Source organism: Rhinoraja longicauda, chromosome 19, assembly GCF_053455715.1.
Source record: "Rhinoraja longicauda isolate Sanriku21f chromosome 19, sRhiLon1.1, whole genome shotgun sequence".
Lineage (NCBI taxonomy): Eukaryota > Metazoa > Chordata > Chondrichthyes > Rajiformes > Arhynchobatidae > Rhinoraja > Rhinoraja longicauda.
The window spans coordinates 19,146,168-19,172,614 of NC_135971.1; the positions used below are offsets into that span (position 1 = coordinate 19,146,168).

At 43.6% G+C, this 26,447-nt stretch overlaps 1 protein-coding gene across 1 annotated transcript in view; it reads right to left on the reverse strand.

Moving 5' to 3' along the window:
- The window catches only part of LOC144603164 (zinc-binding protein A33-like), a 111,052-nt gene extending 84,989 nt beyond the window's left edge, over window positions 1-26,063 (reverse strand). Inside the window, exons 1-6 of the mRNA XM_078416332.1 lie at window positions 25,644-26,063; window positions 25,459-25,554; window positions 21,246-21,479; window positions 20,013-20,035; window positions 19,797-19,915; window positions 8,891-8,903 (exon numbers count right to left, since the gene is read on the reverse strand). Of these exons, the coding sequence (XP_078272458.1) occupies window positions 8,891-8,903; window positions 19,797-19,915; window positions 20,013-20,035; window positions 21,246-21,479; window positions 25,459-25,554; window positions 25,644-26,063 (905 nt within the window). The remainder of the gene's footprint in view (window positions 1-8,890; window positions 8,904-19,796; window positions 19,916-20,012; window positions 20,036-21,245; window positions 21,480-25,458; window positions 25,555-25,643) is intronic.
- Between the last annotated feature and the right edge of the window lie 384 nt (window positions 26,064-26,447).

The window sequence follows — 26,447 nt, forward strand, 5'->3', positions numbered from 1 at the left end:
ATGCCATCTTCTACCGGCCAAGGACAAGGTGGTCCACGCTGACAACGCCCGCATGAACTTCTTCCTGCCCGGCGACGATCACCCGGTGCTTCTCAACGTTTACACACAGGTCAGGGGAGAAGAGAGGAGGAGGGGGAGAGGGAGGAGGGGGAGAGAGAGAGAGAGAGAGAGAGAGGAGGGAGGGGAGGGAGGGGAGGGGGGAGTGAGGGGAGGGGGAGAGAGAGGAGGGGAGGAGGGGAGGTCTTGACCCGGTGGGGGGGGGGGGGGGGGATGTTATTAACAGGCTCAAGAAAATTGAAGGAGATAACAAATTAATGAGGAGAGATAACATAAATTTCGTAAGGCTTTGAAAAAAATGGAGGAAAAATTTCAAACAGTGACAAATAAAGTGGATAATATACAATGAAAATGAATGTTAAAATCTAGAGTGGAAAAAAATGAAGACAGTATTACTGCAGCAGCAATTGAAAGCAAAAAAGACGGCAGAGAAGTTGGATGCCTTGGAAAACTATAGCAGGAGAAATAATGTTAAAATTGTTGGTTTGCAGAGGGAGTGGAGGGGAAGACCCAATTAACTTTTTTCAAGATTGGATAGTGACCACTCTGGGAATAGATAAACAAGGTCGGATGGAAATAGAAAGAGCACATAGGGCTCTAAGACCGAAACCCTCGGCTAATCAAAAACCAAGATCTGTGTTGATTAAATTTTTAAGATACCAAGATCGAGAATTGGTTTTCAAAACAGTCGGGAATAATATAAGAGAGGGAAAACCAATAGAACATGAAGGTACTAAAATAATCTTTTACCCAGACATCAGTAATGCCTTGTTGAGCAGAAAAAAAGAATTTAATAAGGCAAAAAATATTCTATGGAAGAAAGGCTCTAGGTTTATTTTACTGCATCCGGCTACTTTGAAGATTATGATCAACACTGGAGAATATAAATTTTTTTAAAGACTTTGTCAAAGCAGAAGAGTATGCGGAAGAATTGCCATCGAGAAATGCTTAAGAAGATTTATGAATGATTGATTATTAATAATTTCTGTATACTATAGAGGGGATTAACTGTATTAAGGATTGTTAATTTTTAGAAGTACTTGATATATCGGGGGGGGTTGGAGAATGTGGATGCTCCACCATAATCATGGGCACAAGTGTGGTGTGGACCACACCTCGTATAATAGAGGGGGGTAATGTTGCTAATCTATTTATTAACAACATTAGAGGGAGGGTCTATTTCTCTATCTTTCTTATTTCTTTTCTGTTTTTATACCTGGACTATGGAGGGAGCACACAGAAATACGGCACAATGTAAATACCGAAGAGGTATCAAGGTAAGGAAAAAAGAAAAAAAAAAGGAAAAGGAAAAAAAAAAGAAAAAAAAAGGAATGAATGGATAAGACATTAAATTTTTTAAGCTATAATGTGAATGGGTTAAATGGACCGATAAAAAGGAAGAGAATTTTAACACAGATGAAAAAATTGAAGTAGATATAGCTTTCTTGCAAGAAACACATCTAACGGAAAAAGAGCATCAAAAGTTAAAGAGAGATTGGGTAGGAAGTATGGTCGCATCTTCTTTTAACTCAAAAGCAAGAGGGGTTGCTATCCTATTTAAGAAAACGCTACCAATTAAGATACAAAATATTGTAAGTGACCCAGTAGGTAGATTTGTAATGGTACATTGTCAAATTTTCTCAGAATTGTGGACCTTAATGAATATATATGCACCAAATATAGATGATGAGAAGTTTGTGCAGGGTACCTTTTAAATCTGGCGGAAGCACATGAAAATATATTGATAGGGGGAGATTTCAATTTTTGTTTAGATCCAGTAATGGATAGATCATCAAGGACAACGACAAGGACAAGAGCAGCGAAGCAACCTTGAATTTAATGGAAATTTTAAATTTAATAGATGTTTGGAGGAAAAGCCATCCCAGGGAAAGAGACTACTCCTTCTATTCCAATAGACATGATACATATTCTAGAATAGATCTATTTTTGATTTCAGTTCAATTAAGGGGTAGAATAATACAAATAGATTACAAGGCTAGATTGTTATCAGATCACTCACCATTATTAATGAAAATTACGATGCCAGATAAAGAACAGTCAGTCTATAGATGGAGACTCAACTCTTTACTATTGAAAAGGCAAGACTTTTGTGATTTTATTCGAGGATAAATTGAATTATTTTTGGAAACAAATTTAAATTCAGTTGATGATAAATTTATTGTATGGGATGCAATGAAGGCTTATTTGAGAGGCCAAATTATAAGCTACTCATCTAAGATAAAGAAAGACTATAGGAACGAATCTGAAAGATTAGAAAAAGAAATCACCGTATTAGAAAAAGACTTAACAGAAAACTTCTTCAGATACGAAAAAAACACAGCTTGCAAATAAAAAATTTCAATACAATACTTTACATACTTACAGAACAGAAAAACTAATATTACGAACTAACCAAAGATATTATGAATTAGGAGAAAGAGCGCACAAGGTATTGGCATGGCAACTGAAAGAAGAACAAATATCAAGAACAATAAATTCAATTAGAACAGATCAAAACATTATTACTTATAAACCTAGAGAAATCAATGAGGTATTTAAGCAATTCTACACTAATCTGTACCATTCTGAATCTGAAAAGGATGAAATTAAGATAAATAATTTTTTATCCAAGATACAATTACCAACAATTTCTAATGAGGAGCAGATGGGACTAAATGCCTCCTTTACTTTGAGAGAGGTGGAGGAAGTATTATATTCTTTACCAAGTAATAAATCTCCAGGGGAAGATGGTTTCCCGCCTGAGTTCTATAAAAAATTTAAAGATTTGTTGTTACCAGTATTTATGGAAGTGATATATCAAGCGGAAAAAACTTCTACATTACCAGAATCCTTCTCACTGGCAATTATAACCGTAATTTTTAAAAAAGGGAAAGACCCTTTAAATGCATCTTCTTATAGACCAATATCATTGTTGAATGCAGATTATAAAATAGTTGCTAAACTTTTGGCAAGGAGATTGGCAGAATATTTAACAAAGCTGGTTAAAGAGGACCAAACTGGATTTGTCAAAAAAAGGAAAATATCTGATAATGTAGCAAGATTTATAAGTATTTTACATTTAGCACAGAAAAGCAAGGAATTGAGCGTAGCAGTTGCTTTAGATGCTGAAAAGGCGTTTGACAGGTTAGAATGGGATTTTTTATTTAAAGTATTAGGGTACGGATTAGGAAATGGTTTCATTAACTTGGTAAAAGCTCTTTATAAACAACCTAAAGCCAAAGTGGTGACAAATGGCCAATCTTCTCAATCATTTAATTTGGAAAGATCTAGTAGACAGGGATGTCCCTTGTCACCGGCTTTATTTGTATTGGCCATTGAACCTCTGGCAGAGCTAATAAGATCAGATTTAGACATTGAAGGATTTAAAGTGAATCAGGAAAATCACAAAATTACTTTATTTGCAGATGATGTTTTAATTTGTCTTACTAGACCATTGGAATCCTTAAGAAAATTATATTTCAGACTGGAAGAATATGGGAAAGTATCAGGATATAAAATTAATAAAGATAAAACTGAAATAATGCCTCTTTCTGAAGGTAATTATGATCCAATGTAAAAGAGAAAGTCAGTTTAAATGGCAAAAAGAAGGCATGAAGTACTTAGGGGTTAAAGTAGATAATAAGTTAAATAATCTGTATAAACTAAATTATAAACCACTAATTAAAAAAATTGAGGAGGACTTGAAGAAATGGATGAATCTTCCAATTACATTGCTAGGGAGAGTGAACTGTATTAAGATTAATATTTTTCCGAGGTTACAGTATTTATTTCAAACACTGCCTATACCTTTACCAAATAATTTTTTTCAAGAATTGAATAAAATTGTGAGAAATTTTCTTTGGAAAGGTAAAATGCCAAGAGTGTCTATGGAAAAATTAACATGGAAATTTGAATTAGGTGGACTGCAATTACCAAATTTTAAAAATTACTATCTGGCAGCACAAATGAGTTTTATTTCATCCTTTTATCAAGAGGGTGGAAAAACAGCATGGGTTAAAATTGAAATGGATAAAATAAAAGAACTATGCCCAGAAGAATTTATCTATAAATGGGAAGCGAAGCTATTAGTTAAGGATCAAGAGTCACCTTTGCTAAAACATTTAATTAATATATTGTTGAAAACAGTTAAAGCTAATGATAAAAGATTTTTTCTAACAGCTAAGACTCCATTAGTAAAAAATAGATTACTGCCGTTTGCTTGGAATAATCAAATATTACAAGTCTGGGAACAGAAGGGTATTAAACATATGGGAGATTGCTACGAAGGAAATAATTTTTTGACATTTTCTCAATTGAGAAACAAATATCAAATTCCAGGGAATAGTATTTTTTTCTATTATCAATTACAATCTTATTTAAGGGAAAAGTTAGGTAATTCAATGTTTTTATTTCAAATTAAAGGAATTGAATCCCTGATTCAGGGCAAGGGAACTAAAAAAATTATATCTTCAATGTATAAATTGTTACAAAAATCTAGTCCAAAGACAGGAATTCAAAAATCAAGACAAAGATGGGAAACAGATCTGAATATTAGCATTGATGAACCAAGTTGGGAAAGATTGTGTTTAGAAAGTATGAAAAATACTATTAATGTGAGATATAGTTTAGTACAATACAATTTTTTACATCAACTATATTTAACTCCGAAAAAATTAAACAATTTAAATCCAAATTTACCTGAAATTTGTTTTAGATGCAACCAGGATGTGGGTACTTTTTTACACTCCACATGGGCATGTCCGAAGGTAACTCCTTTTTGGAAAGACATAAAAAACGTTTTGGAACAATTGATGAATAAGACCATACCATTGGATTCAAGGTTGTTTTTATTGGGAGATACTAAAGGAATATTACCAAGATTAATTTTAGATAAATATCAGGAAAGATTTCTCAAAATAGCAATAGCAATAGCAAAAAAATGTGTGGCGGTCACTTGGAAAGATCACAATGAAATAAGAATTGCAAGATGGTATGCAGAAATGCGTAGTTGTATCCCATTAGAAAAAGCTACTTATAATCTGAGAGATAAATATGATTTCTTTTTGAAACTTTGGAACCCACTCACTTTAAAACTAGGATTAAGAATTGGAAATATTTAATTTCAGGATTGTTTTGATACCCCTAAAAAGAATTTAATAAAAAATTAGCCGGAAGTGTTTCCTTTTTGTCTCCAGGTTCCCTTCTTTCTTCTTTCTTTCTTTCTTTCCTTTTTTAAAAATTTTTCTTTCTTTATCTTTCTTCTTCTCCTTTTTCCTCTTTTTTCTAACTGGGGGGAGGGGGGTTGTGGGTGGGGAGATAATACAGAACAATACAGGTATAATCGAATTTAAATGTATAATCGAATTTAAATGTATAATCGAATTTATAATGTAGGTACCATCGCGTACTATGAGTTCATACATGTATTTGTTTTGTTAAAATTTAAAAAAAATAAAAAATAAAAAAAAGAAAGACTGGATAGACTAGGCTTATACTCGCTGGAATTTAGAAGACTTAGGGGGGATCTTATTGAAACATATAAAATTCTTAAGGGGTTGGAGAGGCTAGATGCAGGAAGTTTGTTCCCGATGTTGGTGAAGTCCAGAACCAGGGGTTACACCTTAAGGATAAGGGGGAAGTCTTTTAGGACCGAGATGAGAAAACATTTCTTCACACAGAGTGGTGAGTCTGTGGAATTCTCTGCCACAGAAGGTAGTTGAGGCCAGTTCATTGGCTATATTTAAGAGGGAGTTAGATGTGGCCCTTGTGGCTAAAGGGATCAGGGGGTATGGAGAGAAGGCAGGTACAGGTTACTGAGCTGGATGATCAGCCATGATCATATTGAATGGCGGTGCAGGCTCGAAGGGCCGAATGGCCTACTCCTGCAACTATTTTCTCCGTTTCTAAAATGATTGAGGACTTGCGAATTGTGTCCTGATCTTCAAACAGTCTTCTCCTCAGACGGCCAAAGGTTGTGCAGGTGCACTGAAGGCGCTGGTGAGTTTCACCATCAATGTCTGCCTTCCTCTGGGAAGAGGAGCGCCGGCCAGAGCACCCGAGGGTCACCATCATTACGACCATTTTAAAGGAAGGAGACAAATCCACCCGCGGAAACTATGGAGGGTTCCCCCGCTCTCTACCACAGGGAGGGGTCAGTTACACATTAAACTGTCCTGAATATAGACGGAAGCGGAGTGTAGCGCTTGGGACAGTGTAAGGCAGGATAAAATGCTGGAAACAACTGCAGAGTGGATTCACGAAGATGGTGCCAGGATTTGAGGGTCAGAGCGAAAGGGAGAGGTTGGGCAGGGAAGGATTTATTAATTGGAGCGCAGGAGGCTGAAGTGCACAAGAACAAGAGGTGAATAGGCAGGGTAAATGCACAGTCTGTTACCCGGAGCAGTGGAATCGAGAACTAGAGGACACAGGTTTGTGGTGAGAGGTGCAAGATTTAATCGGAACCTGAGGAACAACATTTTCACACAGAAGGTCGTGGGTGTCTGGAACAAGCTGCCAGAGGGGGTAAGTGAGGCTGGACAACAACGTGGAGTGGAGTTGAAGCCCCGTTTCCTGAAGAAAGAGGATACCTCCGAATCACCCCTCCTCCTCTTGCTCCACCTCCCCCTCACTCCTCATCTCCCACTCATCCTCTCCCTCTCCCCGCACCTCCTTCTCCCACTTCTTCCTCTCCACCTCCACCTCTCCCTCATCCCTCCCCTTCCCCTCACCCCTCCTCTCCCTCGCCTCTTCCTCTTCTCCTCACCCCTCCGTTTTTCTCTCCTCCTCTCTCTCACCCCTCCATTTCTCTCCCCTCCTCCACTCCGGGCCTCCATGGCCGCCTCTCTCCGCAGCCGCTGCCGCTCCTTGTGGAGCCGCTGCCGGGCGGGGTCGGGGTCGGGGTCGCCGCTGCAGGCCCGGCGGAGAGGGAGGGGGATGAGGGGGAGAGGGTGGAGGAGGGGGATGAGGAGCCACGGCAACAGCGAGTCTCGGGTTGCCGCCGCCATCAGCGCCATGGGGTCTTGCTTCCGGTTTTTTGAATACCGGTTGCCATCAAAGCTGAAATGAACAGTAATCAGTCGCTATGTGTGTGCATTTACACTAATAACAGCTGGTGTAATAATGCCACAGTGGTCTCAAGTCAATGCTCTCCAGACATTGAGTTTTTGACAATAAAATGTCGACCCTTCTATCTGCCATGGGAATTTACTATCATAACCATCACAGCCGTGTACATCCCCCCAGTGCAAACACTAAGGAGGCCCTGAATGTCCTTTATTGCTCCATCAGTGACCTACAAACTACACATCCCGACGGTGTTTTCATTGTTGCTGGGGACTTTAACCAGGCCAACATGAAGACAGTTCTCCCACATTACTACCAGCATGTGGACTTTGCAACCAGGGGAGTGAACACACTGGGCCTAGCCTATACAAACATCAAGAAGGCATTCAAGGCAGTCCCCCGCCCCCACCTTGGCTCCTCAGACCATCTCTCAGTGATGCTAATTCCTGCATACAGGCCCCTGCTCACCAGAGAAAACCCCACTGTGAAGCAGGTTAGGGTCTGGCCAGAGGGAGCTATGTCAGCATTACAGGACTGCTTTGAGTGCACTGACTGGGACATGTTCAAGAAGGCTGCGACTGACAATCAACACACCAGCCTGGAGGAGTACGCTGCGTGTGTGTCTGCGTACATGGACAAGTGCATAGAGGATATCTGTGTCACCGAGATCATCACTATACGGGCCAAACAGAAGCCCTAGATGACCACCGAGGCACGTGCAATGCTGAGAGCACGAAATGCGGCATTTAAATCCGGTGACATGGTGGCCCTCAGATCAGCAAGAGCCAGCCTGAACCGAGTCATCAGGCGAGCAAAGCGTGCCCATGGTCAGAAAATCCAGAGTCTCTTTCATGACCCCAAGAACACCAGGCCCATGTGGCAGGGAATCCAAACCATCACAGGCTATAAGACTGCTCCACCGCCCTGTGAAGACAACACAAACTTTCACAATTAACTCAATAAATATTTTGGACGGTTCGAGGCGCTCAACAACACACCTGTGAAGAAAGCTATTCCTCACCATGATGACAAGGCACTCAGTCTCGACACAGCAGATGTCCGGAGGACCCTAAGAAGAGTCAGCGCACGGAAGGCGGCAGGCCCTGATAACATACCAGGCCGGGTGCTCAGGGAATGTGCTGATCAGCTGCCACATGTCCTCACTCACATCTTCAACACCTCGCTGATCCACGCTATTGTCCCATCGTGCTTCAAGACTGCTACCATCATACCAGTGCCAAACAAAATCCATAATCACTTGTCTCAACGATTACCGCCCTGTAGCACACACTCCCATAATGGTGAAGTGCTTCGAGAGGCTGGTCAAGGACCATATAATCTCCAGACTCCCCCCCCCCCCCCCCCCCACCACACCTGACCCGTTGCAGTTTGTTTACCGGCCAAACCGCTCCACAGAGGACTCCATATCCGCTGCACTCCACCTGAGCCTGGCACATCTGGAGGACAAGAACACATATGTGCGAATGCTGTTCCTGGACTTCAGTTCAGCATTCAACACGATCATCCCTCAGCACTTGGTAAGCAAATTGGGTCCACTGGGCCTTAGCACCCCCTTGTGTAACTGGCTACTGGACTTCCTCACTAACAGACCCCAGTCTGTGCGGGTTGGAAACAACATCTCCAACATCATCTCTCTGAGCACCGGGTCCCCTCAGGGCTGTGTCCCGAGTCCACTGCTGTTTACCCTGATGACCCACGACTGTTGTGCCAGGTTCAGTACAAACCACATCATGAGGTTCACGGATGACACAACAGTGCTGGGCCTTTTCCGGGATGACAATGAACTGGCTTACAGGGAGGAGGTGAAACAACTGGTGGACTGGTGCAACATGAGTAATCTGGTCCTGAATGTCGCAAAAACAAAGGAGATCATCGTTGACTTCAGGAGAAAACATTGCAGGCACACACCACTCCACATCAGTGACACCGCGGTGGAGGTAGTCAGTAGCACTAAGTTCCTGGAGGTGCAGATCACAGACAGCCTGACCTGGTCCCTATACACTGCAGCTCTAGTCAAGAGAGCCCAGCAGCGTTTGCACTTTCTGCGCCAGATGACAAGAGCACACCTCCCCCATCCCATCCTCACCACTTACTACAGGGGCACCATAGAGAGCATACTGACCAACTGCATCTCTGTCTGGTCTGGGGACTGCAAAGCCTCAGACTGGAAGTCCGTGCAGAAAGTGGTGAGGACGGCTGAGAAAATCAACGGGACTTCACTTCCTTCCATCCAGGACATTGCACACAAACGCTGCTTGTCCAAGGCCAACAACATTATTAAAGACCCCACCCATCTCCATCACGGACTGTTCACCCTGCTGCCCTCTGGTCAAAGGTACTGCAGCATACGGAGCAGAACAGTCAGGTTCTGCAATAGCTTCTTCCCCCAAGCCATCAGACTCTTGAATTCACAATCACCCACCACCATTAATTTATATGCGAGTCACTTATTTATTTATTTTTCTTTAATCAATTTTTATTATTTGGTGTTACATTGAAGCCAGTTGCAACGGAAATATGCACTCGTCTGTATAGTTTTGAATGAAAATACAGTTTTATTCATTCATTCATTCATCACAGATCCTCATTACACAATAATCAGAAAAATAGACAAGGTGTGACAAGAGCTAATTTAAAAGCATTAAATTCTCCAAGTAAGGTTTAGTAAGTTTTAGAGATATAGGTTTCAAAGGTTTTTTTTGCCACGTGTACCAATTAAGGTACAGTGATATGCGAATTACCATAAAGCCATACGAAAATAAAAGCAACAAGACACAGAATTACAAAAAAGTATTTCTGTTCCGTTGACGGACGCAGTTAACTCGTTGAAATGAACGGATCGACAGCTCTGATTCCACTTGCTGTTTATTTCTCTCTTCCCACATTTACATTCCCCCTGGTTTTATTTCCGCGCTCACTGGGGTTTTTACGACGCGGAATTTGGGGATTAAACGGGAGCCGTTCAGCGCCGACCTGTTGTCCACCGGGTTTCTGCCCCACAGCCCCTGAGCCCCGCTCCTGACGCCGGTCCCGGGACCCGACCCTTTTACACACCCGGAGCGGAACCGGAGCAGATTCTCAGCCACTTTCCATCCCAGATTCCAAGCCAATAAAGCCCGAAGAAAGGATAAAGTTTCTCCGTGAATTTATTCCCAGTGAAGGTGTGGAGATGGGACTTGGTGTCCGCGTCGTAAAATGAAACTGTCCCGGACTCGTAACTGAGATAAACTCCCACCCTCCCGGGGATGGGACGGGCGGGGAGACGGGATGGAGGGGAGGTGAATGCATCAAACTCGTCACCCCATCCCCGCCTGATGCTCCAGACTCCAGTCTCCGGGGTCAGTGTGTCCTGTCCCTTCCTCTCCACAGACTCTGCGGCGACTCCCAGACTCCAGCCCAGACTCCCCGCCACCTCCACCTCCCAGTAATGTCTCCCCGATGTGAATCCCTCCGATCCCAGCACACACCCACTGCCTGTAAACCTCTTCCCGGTGTCAGGGAGACTCCTCCGGGTCCCGGTCCATCTCACCCTCTTCCGATCCTCAGACACCTCGAGCCGCGGACTCGCTGTTGCCACATCCAGGGTGACGGAGACTGGGGGGAGAAGCAGAGAATCAGAGAGTCCCCGGGGGTCGGGGGGAGACTCGGGCAGCGCGGCCCCGGGACCGGGGGAGAGGCCGCTCGGCCTCAGGCACAGGCAGGCGGACAACTGAAATCTTGCCCGGGGTTTCACCCCGGCCACAGCGGGTGGACAACTGACATCTCCCCCGGAGTTTTTATCCGGGGATGGAGAGGGTAATTTCGTGAGGTGGGGAGGGTGGACGAGTGCAGAGAGTGAGGAGGATTGCGAGATTGCGGTGGGGATGGGGGAATGAAGCGGGTTATTCAGATATGGAGGCAGTTTGGAGCAAGAGGAGATTGAGGTGAGCGGTAATTTGAGGTTGTTAAAGGGGAGGTAGAGGTGTGGGGTGAAGTTGCCATGATCATAGTGAATGGGGGCAGACGTGAGGGGCCAGATGACCTGCCCCTGTTTCTTTGAGTGGAGGGTGAGAGAGAGGGGGGGGTGGCTTGGACCGTGGAAGGAAGCAGAGGTTGAATGATCAGGTGTTAGACAGAATGGGTGGAGACTTGTGGTTGTGGGGTCGTTGAAAGAGAGCGCATTCACGGGTGGATTTGATGGGTGTGCACATCTAACACACTGATCTCATTGTGAACCAATATATGAACTTCACTGAGGGACTTGACAATGTTCCGCGTGTAAGGCTGGTCAGAAAGCGAAGGCAGGTGGGAGCCAAGGCGAGCTGGTGAAATGGATCCACAATTGGCTTGGTGGTTGGAGGTAGAAGGTAGCGGTAGAAGGGTGATTTTTCTGCTTGGAGGTCTGTGACTGGTGGTGTGCAGCAGAGATCGGTGCTGCAACCTTTGCTGTTCATGTTATATGATCATGGCTTGGATGTGAATGTGGGAGGTGTGATTAGTAAGTTTGTCGAGGAAGCAAAAATTGTGGATAGTGGGGAATGTTGTCAAAGTCTACAGCAGGATGCAGGGTAATTATCTAAACCTTATTCGCATGCAGGGATATCAAATCACGAGAGTGCAGGTTTATATTGAGAGCAAAGAATTTAAAAGTATATCTGAGATTTAGGTTTTACTAGACCAAGTTGGGCCCAAACCTCTCCTGCATTAGTGCAGCACCCTCTCCTCCCCCCAACCCCCCACCCCACCCCACCCCCTGCCTCCTCCCTTCCCTCTACCTCCCTGGGAGATCAATTTAAACTTTAAAATGTGAATAACTTAAAAAATATAACACCGATTTCAATTAAACTCTTTCCATTCGCACCAAAGGGACGACGGTAAGTAAGGTGGGCCTAAAATTGTCGCACTATCGTGTACCTTTTTGTCTGTAGTTCAGGAACGAACAAACAAACAAACGAGAGGTTTAGTACATAGATTTACACTGAGAGTGGGTGATATCTGGAACATGCTACAGAGGAGGTGGTGGAGCGGGATATAATCGCTATATAGGAGATATTTAAATAGTTGAGGTGCAGAAGAATGCCGATGGAATGTGGGCAAATCGATTAGTATAACTGGGAAAAGATGGTCATGGACACAATGGGCCGAAGGGCCAGCCTCTGTAATGTACAACCATGGCTCTCAGGTCCAACAGCACTGAATGACTCCACAGCCACCGGTGCAGGGTCGTTCCTCAGTCTCTGCGTGCAGTAATGTCTCCTTATCTCTGTCCTACACGGTGCGACCCACATTCTGAGAGAGTGCCCGCTCTCCAAACCCATCGGACAGGGGAACCATCCTCCCTGCATCCAGCCCACTGAGCCCTGTAAGGACTCTGTGTTTCACCGAGATCTCCTCTAATACACCCAAACGCTTGAGTACACAGGCCTAGACTACCCAATCTCACACCGCACAGCAAAATCATTGTCGCAGGGACAAGGATTGTCAATCTTTGCCGCATTCAACTCTGTGTAAGGTTTATCATGCTGTAGGTATGAAAAAAACTAAAGATCACAAGAAAATAGCAGGAGGAGTAGGCTCCACTCCTCAGGCCGACTCCACCATTCAATGTGATCCTGACTGATCTAAGATGGCACCATTTCCTGTTCTCCATAACTGCTTCCAAGCCCGACAGGGGCTCCCTGGGACAACAGGAAAAAGGGTGGCCACCCGCAAAAAAAAAAGGTAGGCGGTTTTCCGCTTTATTTGGACTAATAGCCTGTTGAAAACGGGGACCACTGGTGGCACAGGAGCGCCCAGGCGGTCCAAGGGCCTCTCCGATCCAACAGAACCTATCGTTAAATTACTTTTTTTTAAATGAGATCCGGAGGATTGCTCGAGAAGGCTGCGCAGTGGGGTAAGTGGATAATAGTCGAGTAAGATTGTGTGACGTCAATAAGACCTTGTGGATACCGCCCTAAGAGGATAGGGGACTGGTTGGCTAGGGGTCTGGACGGGCAGGATAAAACGTCCTGTGGATACCGCTCTAGTTAACTAGGGATCTGCACAAGTAAGATAAGGCGTCCTGTGGATACCACTGTGGTTAGCTAGGGGTCTGTACGGGCAGGATCAGATGATCTGTGGATACCACCCTAAGTGAGTAGGGGTCTGTACGGGCAGAACAAGAATTGGAATAATTGGATAACATTAAAAAATAAAATTGCAAAATATTAAAGGAATATAGTAGAACTGTAGAAGATAGAAATAGCGTAGTAGGTAGTATAGTGACCATAGAGACAGAACGGAGTGAGAACAAGGACTGCATTTAAACTGACTGACCAAGTGCACTAACATAAGACGAGTACAATGAATACAATAACTGCAGTTGAACTACTAAGTAAGAAATTCCCCGTATCCAAAGAGGATATTAAAAAACATTCTGAAAAATGGGAAAAAAGGACGAAAAAATTGGCTACGAAATGGCCCAAGGAAGGCACGTTTGATACAAACACGTGTGATGAAATGGAAGTGTTAATTAAGAACTATAGGCCTAAGGATAAATCAGAAATCTGAGTAACGAAAAAGGAAAAAAAACTAGACATGCTTAAATTGTTTAGAATAGAAGGAGAGAGGCTGAGGAAAACAGACCAGGAAAAGAATACTTCCCCAAACAAGGATGAAAAACCCGAAAAACAGCATGAAAGTCAGGAGCTTCAGGAGAAAAAATCAACTCTGTACCCCAGCCTAAGGGACCCTGGGTATCCCCCTCCCTATTCCGGCCAGGACGGAATAAAGCAGTGCCCTTTGGTGAAAGGGATAGTGGAGATAGAGGGAGAAGTTGCTATTGAGGGCGTGCAGCGTAGGTTCACTAGGTTAATTCCCGGAATGGCGGGACTGTTGTATGTTGAAAGGCTGGAGTAATTAGGCTTGTATACACTGGAATTTAGAAGGATGAGGGGGGATCTTATTGAAACATATAAGATAATTAGGGGATTGGACACATTAGAGGCAGGAAACATGTTCCCAATGTTGGGGGAGTCCAGAACAAGGGGCCACAGTTTAAGAATAAGGGGTAGGCCATTTAGAACGGAGATGAGGAAGAACTTTTTCAGTCAGAGAGTGGCGAAGGTGTGGAATTCTCTGCCTCAGAAGGCAGTGGAGGCCAGTTCGTTGGATGCTTTCAAGAGAGAGCTGGATAGAGCTCTTAAGGATAGCGGAGTGAGGGGGTATGGGGAGAAGGCAGGAACGAGGTACTGATTGAGAGTGATCAGCCATGATCGCATTGAATGGCGGTGCTGGCTCGAAGGGCTGAATGGCCTTCTCCTGCACCTATTGTCTATTGTCTATAAGTCGCAGTTTGAAACGATGAGCAAGACATAAAGGAATATAGACAGAGAAGGGGGCAGCGAGAGAAGGAAAGGATGAAGCAAGAAGCACGGGAACGAGAAGCAGACATCAGAAGGCTGCAGGACCTCAGGGAGAGAAAGATTTATGAGACCCATCAGGCAGCAAATGAGGAGTATGAGGGAGACAGCAACACAGAAACACAGGCGAGTAATCAGAAGGCATCAGAGAGAAGGCAAAACTGTGAGAATGAAGCACAATTAGAAAGTGATGGGGAAAGAACAAGGGAGTGTAGAAGGGAAATAGAGGCATCCATGAAGCGCTTGGAGATAGAGATGAGGGAGATGGAAAAAGATATGGAAAGAGAAAGAAAGGAAAGCCAGGGGTACCCAGAGAAGAATGAGGTGGGAAAGCATACAGGTAGAACCACAACAAGAAATGCCAAACGGGATACAGGAACTGAGGGGGAGAATGATGCCATTACTTCTGAAAAAGGCAGGACAAACCCAGTATATTCCTTGGGTGACCCGAGACCTAGAAGGGCTGAGAAACGCCTTGCCCAACATATATGACGGGGCAGGAAAATGGATTAGGGCCTTTGAGGAGGAAACTATGGGACGGTTATTGGCTATGGGAGATTTGAAGGCACTACTGGTGAAGGTAATGGGAACCACGAAATTAGCAGAGCTGTTTGAAATGGCAGGGGTAAAAAACGCAAATAACCCGATGATTGATGGCCAGTCATTTGACCTAGTCAGACCGAGGGTATGGCAGGCCCTCAGAGACTGTTACCCGCTCAAGGTGGACTTAAAGACATTGAGGGGAGACCCGCTGGGGGACACGGAGAACTCAGCAGCCTATTTGGAGGATCAACTGAAAAAGTGGAGACTTGAAACCGAACAACAAATAGACGGTAGTGAGTTGATGACCACTTTGTTTCGGACCTCTGTGGTGGGCACCACGCCCCCTCTGGTTAAGTTCAGACTGGAAGAGGTGGTGGGGTTGTGAACCATATCCCACTCCCAGTTCAGGGACCACCTGGTTCATGCAGTCAACAAATATCGTAAGGATAGACAAAGACTGGCGGACCAGCACGAAGAGGTGCAGAGAAAAGTGATGCAAATGCAACTAGAAGAACTGAAAAAGAAAGAACGTGAAAAAGGAAAGAAAATGCTGGCAGTAACAACAGACCCGGCTGAAACAGCAGAAATGAACAATGCACCGATGCATTGTGGGTCCTATGACAGAGCCAGGCAGAGGCCAGAGAATCCCATGCCAATAATAAATGTCTTTGGGGGAACGTTTCCTCAAATGCCCTATCAGGGACAAAATAAATCAGGAAATCAGCCCCGACAGGCCTGGGGCCCCCAAGGGGGGACGCAAGGAAGGGGATGAGGAAGGCCAGTAAGTAGATGGGCAGTTAATAAAACATGTTGGGGATGTAATCAGGTAGGGCACCTGAGGAGGGACTGCCCACACCGTCCATGGCCCGGTCCATACCAACAGGAACCCACAGGGGGTGAACAGTGTTTTAACACAGGATCGGCTCCAACGGGCCCGTCTGGAGGCCCAATTGGACTCATGAATCCCCATGCTAGATATTAGGGGTGCCCAGAGAACCCGGATGGGAGGGGACTTTACCCAATGATAACGCGAGAGGCAGAAGAAGAACCCATGGTTCAGGTAATTTTGGGAGGACGGTTAACACCTATGATGATAGACACTGGAGCCACATATACTTGTGTACAGCCGCAGTATGCCTCCCACCTTCCCATGTCAGGGAAATTTGTTAAAACTGTAGGGTTGTCGGGAAAAACACAGTTAACACGATGCACAACCCCCAAAATGAGCAATAGAGAAATAGTATTACCGATATGTTAATAACACGTATAGGTCATATACCTGTGCCTGGAGGACCATTTAGACACTTGGTGATTGACTATGTGGACATGCTGAAAACGGTAAGAGGGAAAAGATACATGCTGGTAGTAATAGATAGATTTAGCAGATGGGCGGAGGCGATACCGTCTAAAGATGTGGGTGCAGGAACTGTAGTCAAGTTTCCGACTGACGAGGTCATCCCACGTTTCGGCATACCGACCGAAATCAGTTCCGACAATGGAGCGGCTTTTATGCAAAAAACAGTTAAGTTGGTGCTGCAAACCCTAAGAGTGAAACAAAGATTTGAGTGTGTGTACCACTCTCAGTCTCAGGGCATGGTAGAAAGGGTTAATGGAACGTTGAAAGCCAAGCTGAATAAGATTTGTGCAACCACAAAGTTAAATTGGATCGATGCCCTGCCACTGGCATTAATCAGCTGTCGCATGCAAACTAATCGAATAACTCATTTAACACCACACAAAATGCTCACTGGCAGACCCATGCTGATACCCAGATGGAGAGGTCCTTACAAGGGACCAAGCCTGGAACAATTAGAGGTGGAAGTGAAACAATACATGCAACAGTTAACTATGATACACAAGTCTATTTATACACAGGAAAAGCAAAGGGAGCCAGAGGTGGACCAGGAAGAAGGGCTTATTAAAGCCGGAGATCAGGTTTATGTGCGAGCTTTTCGACGAAGGTGGAATGAGCCAAGAAGGGAACGACCGTTCACGGTAACTAAAGCCTCACTGACTGCCGTCCAGGTAGAGGGCCGGTCTACATGGTACCATCTCAACCATTGTACAAGGACTGTCCCACAGGCACAACCTGTGAATAACCTCGAGGTAAGCGGGCAAGAGAACGAAAATACAGGAGAAGAGGTAAGCGAGCGTGAGAACGAAAACGCAGGGGAAGGATCAAGCATTGACCAGATCATAAAGGAAGTCTTGGGGGACATTAGTCACTCTGAGGTTGTTGAAAATGAGGTTGTGGGCGCCTGTCCTCCTCGCGACAATATGGGTGGAGGCGACATGGGGGAGGCCACCATTGCTTCTTCCAACTCAAACCTGGAAGTCCTCGACTTTGCAGACTTGGACTTGGCAGAACCAGACTGGTCCTAACGTTGCCCTGCTAGGGTCAGGGGAGCAGGTGCGGAATCGAAGGGACATTAAGAAAAGGGATGTCTATTGAAATCGCCCTGCTTGTAATTGCTATAATATTGTGTGTTTTTCCATGTATCAAATCTTTCCTCGTGCAAGCTACTGTGAAGCAGTTCCCGTTGTTCCAGGATAAGAGCGCGTCTACCCTCCAAGGGAAGCAGACCCCGCCGATAGAATACTATAATGACGACCAAATTGCATTGGAGGAGTACTAGAGTAGCTGGGTCTTTTTTCCTACCCCAGGCAAATGGGGGTGGGGTTTTGGCCTAGTGACCCAGGACTTTAGTATGATAGAGGAAGAACACTGACGAGCTGCACATTATATATCTCAACACCCTGAAGTGGGGGCTAATAATGATCAGGTTTATGCCGTAAGCCAATGACATGTGCGACTGTTAGTTTTCTTTTTCTGTGAGACCATGTAGGTCTCAAAGGGGGATATATGGGAGTATATATTTTGTATAGTGCACGAAATTCAGACATTCAAGTGTTAACTGTGTAGCATGTGTACTCTTAGGCATTCCTCAGTTAGCCTGGCATTATTCCTCAGTTAGCAGTCCTTAGATCCCTTGTTCCATATTTGGGTCCTTAGACTTAATCCTTAGGCATTCCGACTTTGGTAACCTTTGACTTAGGGATTGCCTGTATACCATTATCTCTTTGCCTTGTCACATTTGGATGAAAGATAATGGTGGCAAGAGAAGAGAAGACATATGTCTTGGGAGGATGGATGGACTAGAATAGAAAATATGGCTGGGGGAGTGTGAAGAGATAAGAGTATTAAGATAAGGGTAAGGCAGTAAATGGGATTTAATGGTGGCACACCAGACAGGAGGACTGCAAATAAATGAATTATTATAGAGCAGGAGTGTGGGTATGAGGTAATGTAAAGAAGATAAGGTTTGGAATAATCCTATAAACATAGACTGCCCGATGTACTAAGTGAACAGTCAGGACAGTCATGCGGTTGACTTCCTGATTGTTCCAGCCATTGTTTGCAAATAAAGGCTTTTAACTTCTCGAAGAATTCTCCGTGTCGCCTGTCTTAATTTCGAAGCTAAAGAAAACCATGACAGCCTCCACAGCCTTCTGTGGCAATGAATTCCACAAATTCACCACCCTCTGATTAAAAACATTTCCCCTTATCTCAATAGACAATAGGTGCAGGAGGAGGCCATTCGGCCCTTCGAGCCAGCACCGCCATTCAATGTGATCATGGCTGATCATTCTCAATCAGTATCCCGTTCCTGGCTTCTCCCCATACCCCCTGACTCCGCTATCCTTAAGAGCTCTATCTATCTCCTTCCTAAAAGTACATCCTTTAATTCTGAGGCTATGACCTTTAGTCCTAGACTCTGTCACTAATGGAAACATCCTCTCCACATGCATTCTATCCAAGCCTTTCACTCTTCTGTATTTTTCAAAGAGGTCCCCCCTCATTTTAAATTCCAGTGAGTACAGGCCTAATGCCGACAAACGTTCATCATAGGTTAATCTACTCATTCCTGGAACAGACTATTCAGACTGGGACATTTTTTCTTGGGAGCCTGTCAGAGAAACATTATCAATGTGTATAAGATGCACAGCTAAGGTGATTAGCCACAATACTTTACCCAAGGTCGGAGAGTCTGAACCTCGAGCGCATCAGTTTAAGATGAGAGTGGAAACAATAAAAAGGACCTGAGGAGCAGGTTTTTCAGTCAGTGGGTAGTGTAGATGTGGAACGATCTGACAGAGGAAGGGGTCGAGGCAGGTACAATTACAACAGTTCACAGACAATTGGGTAGATACGTGGATAAGAAAGACTTGGAAGGGTATGAGCCAGACTCAGGCATGCGGGGCTAGCTTGGTTGGACAATTTGGTTGGCATGGTCGAGTTGAGTCAAAGGGCCTGTTGCTGTGCTGCAAAACTCTCTGACTCTGTGATGCTTCCCAGCAGATGAGCTTGGTGGGAGATCAAATCTTCAATTTCCCTTCAGTCCCAAATACCATTAATCTTTGCATCTAAGTATTACTTAAAGATAGACACAATTGAAGGTGGACACAAAATGTTGGAGTAACTCAGAGGGACAAGCAGCATCTCTGGAGAGAAGTAATGGGTGACATTTTGGGTCGAGACCCTTCTTCAGACTGAAGAAGGGTCACGACCCGAAAAGTCACCTATTCCTTCTCCACAGAGATGCTGCCTTTCTCGCTGAGTTACTTCAGAATTTTGTGCCTGCCTTCGATTTAAACATGCGTCTGCAGTTCCTTCGTACACCTATTACTTAAAGATGTCAGGAACAAGAACAATGGAAAAGGTATAAGCTTTACCTTGCTTGAAGTCATCAGATGTTTCTTTAAATGCTGTGTTCAATGAAACAGGGCAATGAAACTTTTCAATTGGCAAGGCATCGTCTACCACCGACAGTGGTTTGGCTTCATCACGAACCCTGCGAATATTTAACAGCTGTTTATCAACTGAGCATCAGAAATGTTTTGAACTGTTCCACAAAAACTTACAATGTTTCCATCAAGAGCATGTCCTACCTTCGCTTGCGACCAGCTTCCCCCTGAAAGAAATAAAACACAAATCTCAATTGACTGAGATGTTACGTCCTCATCCCGACAGTGGGAATTTCTCCACATTTCTACAACCCTCTGATAATTCCCATTTCCCAACTCTTATCGCCGCAGCCATGCAGATAGAAAGCTGATATTGCCATAGAGATGTAGAACGATGGGGAAAAGCACAAGGAGTGTTCATGAGAATGATCCCATAACTGAGAGGGTGGAGCTCAATGCATAGAATGAACAGGTCGACGGATTTTATCTGGAGAAGATGTCAGGAATGATAAGATAGAATTTAAGTTTAGCGGTGAATTTAAATGGGGGGGGGGGGGGGGGTGAAATATCCCTAATCGATGGGAGAGCAAAAATCAATGCTGAAATGTAACGTGGTCTTCTATAAATACCGAAAGGAATGCAGTCATGAGAACATGGACCACGCTTGCATTGGAGGGACTGAAGCCAACAGCAGTGATAATTTAAGGGCAAGTGGGATAAACACGTGAGCACTCCTGGAATTCGGGGTATTGTTACCGGGTGTGGTGAGTAGATGGGAGGGATGTTGAGTGGAGCAGAAATCTTGACTGGATAGGATGGGCGAATGGCCTGTATGATGTAGAATGGGATGTCATTCTTGGTGAACAAAGGTGGGTAAAACAAACAGAGCAAATTCCCCCAAGGTGACCGCCCACTGCTGATGGGAACCGGATATAGATGATCAATCTGCTGTGTGTGGGCCACGTTCTAATTTCAATGTTAATCCCCACAATGTGGTCATGGCTGATCCAGCCCAGGACTGAACCTTTGATTCCCATTCCCATTCCCTTTGATTTCAGTTCCCCAAATTTTCAAAAATGTATCTTCCCCTGGTATAAATATGTCTAACAGGTTAAACCTCTCAGAGTCTGTGGGTTGGAGAATCCCAGAGATTTACTGCCCTCTGTTCATTCGTGCTCCTTCGGATCAGATATAGATTCAGCCGTCGTAGTTTTGAGCTCTACAGAATACAAACACCTCTCTACATTCCGGCCAGGCAGTCCTGAGATCCCATAGATTATGTGGGAGGCCAATTAGTTTGGGAACAACAACAACTGGAACAGATGAAACATTTACCCAGTTCTCAATTACTTGTAAATGCAGCATTTATTTCAGAAATGTCACCCACCATTTTGTGACTGCACTTTCACTTCACCAGACTGTAGTGTAGCCCCTCACCTTCAGAAACACCACACTGTCCTTTTGATCCATCTGCTGCTGCAACTTACAGAGTTCCTCCTGAATGGAATTTAAATTCTCTTCAATTTCTCGAAGATTTTTCTCCATTACATTTAGAATCTTCTTCTCTTCCTCCCGGATATCTGCCAGTACACGCTGCTCTTTCTCAGTGAGAATCTGGTGCTGTTCAGCAAACTGAGATGTGATCTTGGACTGAAGGTTGTGTGACTGTTCCTGTGAAATGAAAGGTGAAGCTCAATATTTCATCAATATCTCAAAGTGTGGAGTCATGCATTTTTAGAGTAGGAATAAACCATAGGTAAGTTTCCAGATGGGGTGAGAATCCAGAAAACGGAGGTGCAAATGGACTTGGGAGTGCTGGTGTTGGATTCCCAAAAGGTTAATCTGCAAGTCGAATCGATAGTAAGAAAAGCAAACTCTGTGCCAGCATTTATTTCAAGAGGGCTTGTACACAAAAACAGGGATGTAATGTCGAGGCTCCTTAAGGCGCTGGTAAGGCCGCATTTGTAATATTGTGAGCAATTTTGGGCACCATATCTTTGGAAAGATGTGCTGGCTCTAGAGAGAGTCCAGAGGAGGTTTACAAGAATGATCCCAGGAATGAGTACGTTAACCTATGATGATCGTTTGTCAGCACTGGGCCTGTACCCGCTGAAGTTTCGGAGAATGAGGGGGACCTAATTGAAACATACAGAATAGTGAAAGATTTGGACAGAATGGATGTGGAGAGGATATTTCCACTAATGGGAGAATCCAGGACTCAAAGTCAAAGTCTCGGAATTAAAGGACATTCTTTTAGGAAGATAGAAATTTCTTTAGTCAGAGGGTGGTGAATCTGTGGAATTGTTTGCCACAGAAGGCTATGGATATTTTTAAGGCAAAGATAGATAGATTCTTCATTAGTACAGGTGTCAGAGATTATGGGGAGAAGGCATGAGAATGTGGTCTGGAAGGAGAGATAGGTCAGCCAAGATTGAATGGTGCTGTAGATGTGATGGGCCGAATGGCCCCGTTTTACTCCCGTTCCTTATGACTTTAATTCCCTGCTGCCTATTCCTTTTCACGTACCCATTAATTCTCATTCATCCGCCCACCACCCACATTCGCAGGGATAAGTTACATTCACCGATTGACCATTGAACCAGCGTGTATTGGGGACCAAAAATACTAGAGGAGCAAGATAGACCACCCGATTCTAAAAACTGTAGTAGGACATGGGTAAATTTCAGCGCCATTTTAGTAAGCAGATTCTGTGTGCCAGACTGGGCTGTGTTTCCAACTCTCTGCAATTTCTTCGTAAATAAAATGTTTGCAAACAATTATGTTTGTTCAACTTCTTGGATGGGTTGATAGTTGACATCTATAACTATTTCTTGAAGAGTTGCTGCTTCGTGATCTTTAAACTTTGGATGTTACATTGAATATTTGCACTAGAGATCCACTGTCTGTATCAGGCCAATTGATCATATTTAATGAACTGTTCATCTTTGCTTTCTCTGTTAATTTTAATTTCACCTCCATGAGCTGTATCTCTTTTTGTTTTATTTTAAAAAGGCATGGAAGCAGAGATTAGGCATTTGCAAACAATAGAACTCTACTGTATCCACAATATAATTGAAAAGACATTTAACTTTATACTTAGAGCCAAGAAAATTTGAGTTGGTGAATTGATTAGTTAAAAATCCTTGACAGCCACTAAAATGACAAATGCTGCCTGATATGGTACAGAGGCATGAATCCAATTCAAATAGACACAGTGGTGGAGTAAGTCACCGGGTCAGGCAGCATTTCTGGAGAAAAAGGATGGGTGATGTTTCATGTTGGGACCCTTCTTCAGACAAAGGGGGGAAGGTGAAGAGCTTGTATAAATCAGGGCCTGATCATTTCATTGGTTAGCTGACATGCGAAACAGTGCAACCCTGTATATCTTGCACATAAAATGATGTAAATCTTACCATGAATGACAGAAATAAAAAGTGTTATCCTTGTTTATGAAGTTCATTTATGAATGATGTAAAATTAAAGGGGATTGGTGCAATATACTGCTAACCCACAAATGGGTCGTTATGAGATATTCACATTTGAAAAAAACACAAATCACAAAAAAAACAAGAAGGTGCCTATGTTATTTGACCAACTTATCGGTTGAATTTAAATATGATTTTTTCACAGGTTGTAGGGTAGTGGGTAAGTATCGTGTCAATGCATGTAACTCATTACAAAAGTGAGGGTCAGCACGATATTGCACCGGCCCCCTCAATTATATGTTAAATTCAAAACTAAACTATGGTAGCAATGTACATTACTCCTGTCGAAAGCTAGCACTTCTGTATAAGTGCAGGTATGTAAGCATTACATTTTATTATACTAATGTAGAATGAAAATAATGATAAAATATCTTGACATGTGTCCATAGTTATTTTATTCACAATATTAGGATTTCTGGAAATAAGTTTGATGTCACTGATTGCGAATGTGTATGGGTAGGCCCTAATGAAATGTATGTGAGAGAACAGTGATCATGATAGGGAGAACCATGTGCTGAGAAGTGTGTGAATGACTGATTTTATATTTGTGTATATATATATAGATATATATGTGTAAACCATCTTATGTATGCCGATGATCTGGTGGTTTTTTCTCCTAGCAGTGCTGGGTTTCAGCAGATGTTGAATATATGCTCTGAGTATGGTGTCCAATTTGACGTGAAATACAATGCTAAAAAGAGCGTTGTCATGATTTGTAAAGTAAAAGGGGACAAAGATCTAGTCTTCCCATCATTTTACCTGTCAGGGCAGGTTCTATCTGTCTGCTGTAAAGCTAAGTATCTGGGACATGTCATCACAGATCAAATGTCTGATGATGAGGACATGTATAGACAGCGCCGCATGTTGTATGCACAAGCTAACATGTTGGTTAGGAAATTCCACTGGTGCTCAGGAAATGTCAAGATAAACCTGTTTAGAGCGTACTGTACTCCTCTTTACACTGCTCCTTTGTGGATAAAGTTTAATAAGTCAAGCATTCATAAACTTAAGGTTGCCTATAATGACTGCATGCGCATATTGCTTAGAAAGCCAAGGTGGTGCAGTGCAAGGGAACTGTTTTTTAGTGCAGGAGTCAATACGTTTCATGCCCTGTTGAGGAATCTTATGTTTAAATTTATATGCCGATTGAATGGTTCTCAGAATTCCATCATTGTGCTGCTGGTAAATCCTGGTTTCAGTGCCGTGAGATACCTGTCACCTATGTGGAAACATTGGTATTGTTGCCTTTTCTAATTTAATTTAATTTTATATGTATATACTGTGTGCTGTATGTGTATTCTAATGGACCATGAGTCTGCTTAATAACATTTTAATAATAATATATATATATACAGAGAAAAAGAGAGAGAGAGATTGAAAGTAAAAAGGTTGCTAAACAAATAATTAGAGGAAATCACTAGAAAGAAACTAGACATATATCTATGCGTATATATATATATATATATATATATATATATAAACCATAAAGGTTGAATCGCCTTTATGGTTTATGTGCATCATATGAAAAATAAGATGAAGAGAGAAATAGAGCGTTGCTTTAAATCAAAGTTGCTTCTGATCCACGAGAAGGAACTTTGAGATCTATTTATCTCCATCTTGCCTCTCACACACAAACACACGTACACAAGCACACATTCATATCTACATATATATATATATTTAAGTTAAATTTGTGCTGAGTGTGTGTCTGAGCAGTACAAGGGAAATTGCACAAAAGAGGGGACTGGGGAGGAAGGATGGGAGGGAAATGGGCAGACACAGTGAGAAAATAACATCAGATAAATTTAGCAGGGGGAAAACATTTAAAAATAACAAAAAAATGCGAGTTGATAGATGAGATATTTTCTGCACTTTGATTGGATCGTCACACATACTGTTCCCCCACAACACTGATTACACGGCGAGAGGAGGGTTTTGCTTACTAAAATGACGTTACGTACTACACGTTGGGGACGTGGAAGGAATCCGCCGCGGTCACAGGGAGAAGGTGTGAACCACACGGGCAGCGCCCGAGGTCAGGATCGAACCCGCTCCAGAACTAGGAGACAGCAGCACTACTTGTGTCACTGCGCTGCCCTGTTATTACACGCGTCACAGGGATCAAACCTGCGCAAGATCAGGAAATCGAAACTTAAAAGCCTCACCAGAACTCCAGAAATCTTCTCTTTCTGTTGCTGCTCCATTTGCTGGATCCCTGATTTATATTTTGTGAGAGACTGGATGGAAGATTTCACCTGATCCTGGAATTGTGTTTGGGAATCAGAAAATTAAATTGTTGAACAGTAAAAATGGAATTAAAATGATGTGATTAAAATCGGTTTGCTTTTACCTTAAAGATTTCAACAGCTTCATCTACCGGCATGAAGCGGTGATCTCTGTGTTCCCGCGCATCTCGACAAACCAGGCAGATCAGCTTCTTGTCAGTTTCACAAAACAGCTTCAGTTCTTCCTGATGTTTCTCGCAGTGAAGTTTACTTTCCTTCTCTGGAATTTTTTCCCGATTCAGGCTCAGTGTTCGAGCTTTCTCAGCCAGTCTCGCCAAGGCCCGACTCACCCTGAGGGTGCGGTCTGTAAACTCCTCTCTACATTCCGGGCAGGAGTTTCTCCCCTCCCTGTCCCAACTCTGTGTGATACAGGAGCGGCAGAAGTTGTGCCCGCACTCCAATGTAACCGGATCGGTGAAGAAATCCAGGCAGATGGGACAAACTACCTCCTCGGTTAAACTCTCGACCTGGTCTTTCGAAGCCATTTTAACTTCCTGGTTCAAAACGCGTTCCCTTTCGCGCAGCTGCTGAACCCTTGCAGTATCGGGGCACGGCTGAGGGGAGGCGGAGCTCAGCCCCGTCAATCACAGCCCTGACCAGCAAGTGGATGTTATATGCAATAAGCTGCGGGTAAATTTCATTCCCTTAAACTAAATACATCAGTGTTTCCCATCGTGAATTGTTCATTATATTAGGCTGCACAATTATATTATTTCTACAGCAAACACTGTTATTTTATTTAACAGTCTCATGTGCCAACTTGTATTCAACTTAATGAGCGAATTATACTCCATTGTCACATGAACCATGGGACCGTGAAATGCTTTGCTTTTGCATGCAATCCGGTAAAATACAGACCTCCCCCAGGC